General features: G+C 49.9%; 1 protein-coding gene across 1 annotated transcript in view; it reads right to left on the bottom strand.

The window, feature by feature from the left end:
• Nucleotides 1–1,125, bottom strand: part of dnah5l (dynein, axonemal, heavy chain 5 like) — a gene marked incomplete at both ends in the record, with an annotated part of 185,082 nt that extends 183,957 nt beyond the window's left edge. The window contains one exon of the mRNA XM_083661022.1: nucleotides 1,103–1,125. Coding sequence (XP_083517148.1) covers nucleotides 1,103–1,125 — 23 coding nt within the window. The remainder of the gene's footprint in view (nucleotides 1–1,102) is intronic.
• Nucleotides 1,126–4,827: the final 3,702 nt, after the last annotated feature.

The following is a 4,827-nucleotide window of genomic DNA, read 5'->3' as shown; positions in this document are numbered from 1 at the left end:
CTCCCTTTCCCTGCTCTCTCCTCCCCCACATCCTCCCCCTTTCTCCCCTTCTCTCTGTCTCTCTATCATATGATTGTTAAATCATGTTGTTATTATTACTACTGTAATTGTTGTGTCAGCTAGATTTAGCTAGACATATTCTCTGTGAAGCCCTCTGAGACATGCTTGTGAATTAGGGCTATACAAATAAACTTGACTTGACATTATAGAAATCAAACTCATGATGCTTGTTTTATCCTATTCAAACAATATTATTGGATTGGAAAGTACAAGATATTTAGTTTTCTTTAATATATTAAATTGATAATGGACTCATTCGTTCTGACTTGACTTGCTGTTCTACATTTTGACTTGAGACTTGACTTGGGTCTGACTTGAGACTGACTTGGGTCTGACTTGGGACTGTGTTGGGGGTCTGGGAGGAGGCACTGCTTCATGTGAAGGAGTCATGATGGAAAACGGGAGAAGCGGTCCTGCACAGAACCACTAATCCCATTCCAGCAGCAGCAGCGGTTCTTCAGCTCAGCCACTAGAGGGAGCCAGACTCCACTGTAAAACAGAGTCTCTAAAGCAGATAGAAACTGTCTGAAGGTTTATTTCAGGATCAGAATCACTTTTATTGCCACAATATGCCAGTATAACATATGAGGAATTTGTCTTAGTGTAAGTACTGTATGCAGCATAGCTGTCATATCACTATTTAGAGATAAATAAGAAAAATATCCAAAGACAATCACAACATTGCAAGTGCAGCTAATATATACAATATATACACGAATAAGAGGAGTGTTAAGTAGGCATTAAATATGAATTTACAGTGCAAGTTAAATAAACATTAAATTAAATAGGATTTACAGTCCAAGTGGTGCTCGATATAGTTAACAGCAGCTATAATACTTTAGTGTCGAGTCCAGCTGCTATAGCTATAAAGTGACGTTTTGCGGGGGGGTCCTTGGTAGAGGGGGCTTTGGCCTTTGGGGTTGGTAGGGGCCTTGTTGATGAGGCTGATGGCAGTTGGGAAGAAGTTGTTCTTGTGGCGAGAGGTTCTGGTCTTGACAGACCTCAGTCTCTTGCTGAGGGGAGTGTTTTGAAAAGTTTGTACCCAGGGTGGGAGGAGTCGACCATGATCTTATGAGTGCGCTTCAGTGTCCTGGCTGTGTGCAGGTCCTGAAGGGATGGCAGGTTGCATCTGATCACCTTCTCAGCACATTTCACTTCAACCTACACTTCAAACAGTTGACTTCCTCAGTTGGGCGTACAGCCTGGTTTATATTCTCTCTCTTTCTCTCTCCCACTCTTTGTCTCTTTCTCTACCACTCTCTCTGTGTCTCTCTACCACTCTCTCTCTCTGTGTCTCTCTACCACTCTCTGTCTCCCTCTCCTGTTTCTTTCCCTACCTGATTCCTTTGTTTCGCTTCGCTCTGTCTCTCACTTCCTCTCCTGTCTGTCTCTCTCATCATCTCATACATCTCTTTCTCCTCACTCCTCCTCACTTTTCCACCTTTCTTTCTTGTTTCATCTCTCTCTCCCCCAGCTGTATCACTCCCATGTCCCCCCCCCCCCCCCCCCCCACTCCCATCCATTAGGGACAAAACTACATTACCCAGGAGGCCTCATTAAGGCCGAGCAGCTGGATGCAGATTTACAGCATGCTTCATCCTGAGCGGCTGACCCGGAGCAGAGCGGGAAGCTTCCGGATTCACATCCCTGTCCCGGAATGTGACGCCTGGGATCGCTCCCAGGTCACATGACCAGGGGATCGCTCCCGGGTCAGATGACCAGGGGATCGCTTCCGGGTCACATGAGCAGTGGATCACTCCCGGGTCACATAACCAGGGGATTGCTCCCGGGTCACAGGACCAGGGGATCTCCCCCGAGACACAGGACTAGGCAATCGCTCCTGGGTCACAGGACCAGGCAATCGTTCCTGGGTCACAGGACCAGGCAATCGTTCCTGGGTCACAGGACCAGGGGATCGCTCCCGGGTCACATGACCAGGGGATCGCTCTCGGGTCACAGGACCAGGGGATCGCTCCCAGGTCACACAACCAGGGGATTGCTCCCGGGTCACAGGACCAGGCAATCGCTCCTGGGTCACATGACCAGGGGATCGCTCCCGGGTCACAGGACCAGGGGATCGCTCCCAGGTCACACAACCAGGGGATCGCTCCCGGGTCACAGGACCAGGCAATCGCTCCCGGGTCACAGGACCAGGGGATCTTCTCCCAGGTCACACAACCAGGGGATCGCTCCCGGGTCACAGGACCAGGCAATCGCTCCTGGGTCACAGGACCAGGGGATCGCTCCCGGGTCACAGGACTAGGCAATCGCTCCTGGAGGTCACCTGTGTTTTAAAGATGTTGGTTGTTGGTCACAGGACCAGGGGATCGCTCCCAGGTCACACAACCAGGGGATCGCTCCCGGATCACAGGACCAGGCAATCGCTCCCGGGTCACAGGACCAGGGGATCACCCCCTTGTCACAGGACCAGGCAATCGTTCCTGGCTCACAGGACCAGGGGATCGCTCCTGGGTCACAGGACCAGGGGGTCGCTCCTGGGTCACAGGACCAGGGGGTCGCTCCTGGGTCACAGGACCAGGGGGTCGCTCCTGGGTCACAGGACCAGGGGGTCGCTCCTGGGTCACAGGACCAGGGGGTCGCTCCTGGGTCACAGGACCAGGGGGTCGCTCCTGGGTCACAGGACCAGGGGATCGCCCCCTTGTCACAGGACCAGGCAATCGCTCCTGGGTCACAGGACCAGGGGATCGCTCCTGGGTCACAGGACCAGGGGATCGCTCCCAGGTCACACAACCAGGGGATCGCTCCTGGGTCACAGGACCAGGGGATCGCTCCCGGGTCACAGGACCAGGGGATCGCTCCCGGGTCACAGGACCAGGGGATCGCTCCTGGGTCACAGGACCAGGGGATCACTCCTGGGTCACAGGACCAGGGGATCACTCCTGGGTCACAGGACCAGGAGGAAAATGGATCAGGAAGTGGTGGACTCAGTGATGTGGTCTCACTGAGTGCAGCTGGTCTTAACTCAGTGATCTGCTGCTGGTCTCACTGACTGCATCTCATCTGGGGATTTACGTAAAGGAGGAGCTTGGGGATTTTGGGGGATTTTAACAGCTGATGTCAAATCAACAGAGTAACACAGAGAACTGATGTCAAATCAACAGAGCGACAGTGAAAGTGGTCCCCGCGGGTCAGAGTGACACAGTGAAAGTAGTCCCCACGGGTCAGAGTGACACAGTGAAAGTAGTCCCCACGGGTCAGAGTGACACAGTGAAAGTAGTCCCCACGGGTCAGAGTGACACAGTGAAAGTAGTCCCCACGGGTCAGAGTGACACAGTGAAAGTAGTTGGGGTCGACCGATTATTGGCATTTTCCATTATCGGCGTCGATATTCAGCATTTTGCCGATTATCTGTATCGGCATTTTCATTGGCTGTTTGCCGATATAATAATTTAATTAAAAAATGCGCTAATTTGCAGCTGCTGCAGCTGGAAGAAGCCTCTCCTACAGTCGTTCCCTCTGTGTGATCTGGAGCAATGTCCCGCCCACAGCGCTATCTGATTGGTTACACATCGAGCAATAGCCTATCAGAGGGCTCAGAGATGAAATCTGACACCTCAGTGCTCTCTCTCTTCAGCCTGCACAGAGCGAGGCTCTGCTGCCTGTAAGCGAGTGCAGCGGACTCGACTGGTTGGCTGTTGTGACTGTAACAGTCACACTGTGTTAAGGAAAAGCAGCAGATATTGCCATGCTGAAGTTGTAATAAAGTGAATATACATCATAATTACCTACGCTGACATTGCAAAAACACCACGATCTTATGAGCGATTCGTATGAAGCGCTGCCTCACAAAGTGTGGAGTGTGGAGAGGTCTGTCTATCAGTGAGAGAGATGAAGCAGTTTAATTGAAAATGCGCGCATGCACTTTGTTGCAGTGATAACGATAACAAGATAACAGAGATTATTTGTGTACTGATAGCATAATATATCTTTGAGTAACGTTGGTGCCTGCAGTGCTGTGCAACTCAAACTTATCACCACTGCTGTTGAAAAGGGCAATAGCCTAGTAACCTCACAAAGTAGTGTATGGTGCACTAGTTTTTAATTCCATAGTAGCGTGTACACGGTGTAGCATCACTCTTTTTGAATCAAATGGCCATGGTTGTCAGTAGCGAAGCTGTTTTATTGATCCAGTAGCGCTGCGTGTCCGAAAAATACATTGGCATATCTGGGCAAGCAGAGCGGACTTTTTTTCTGTTCTCTCCCTCTGTTTGGAACAAGGAACCGAATAAACTAGGACGAGATATTTAATCAGCGGACTCTCTAATATCGGTTATCGGTCTGCTTGACTCGCGTTAATCGGTATCGGTATCGGCCCTGAAAAAAACATATCGGTCGAAGAAAGTAGTCCTCACAGGTCAGAGTGACACAGTGAAAGTAGTCCCCGCAGGTCGTACGTCGTTCGTTTTTTTAGTAGAGTTTGATCTCCGCTGTAACATGTTACAGGTTGTTTAGTAGAGTTTGAGCTCCGCTGTAACATGTTACAGGTTGTTTAGTAGAGTTTGATCTCCGCTGTAACATGTTACAGGTTGTTTAGTAGAGTTTGATCTCCGCTGTAACATGTTACAGGTTGTTTAGTAGAGTTTGATCTCCGCTGTAACATGTTACAGGTTGTTTAGTAGAGTTTGATCTCCGCTGTAACATGTTACAGGTTGTTTAGTAGAGTTTGATCTCCGCTGTAACATGTTACAGGTTGTTTAGTAGAGTTTGATCTCCGCTGTAACATGTTACAGGTTGTTTAGTAGAGTT

The sequence above is a fragment of the Poromitra crassiceps genome (assembly GCF_964638095.1).
Source record: "Poromitra crassiceps genome assembly, chromosome: 2".
In the NCBI taxonomy this organism is placed as follows: domain Eukaryota; kingdom Metazoa; phylum Chordata; class Actinopteri; order Beryciformes; family Melamphaidae; genus Poromitra; species Poromitra crassiceps.
Note: the sequence above shows the minus strand (reverse complement) of the source record. Positions and strands in the feature narration are given on the sequence as shown.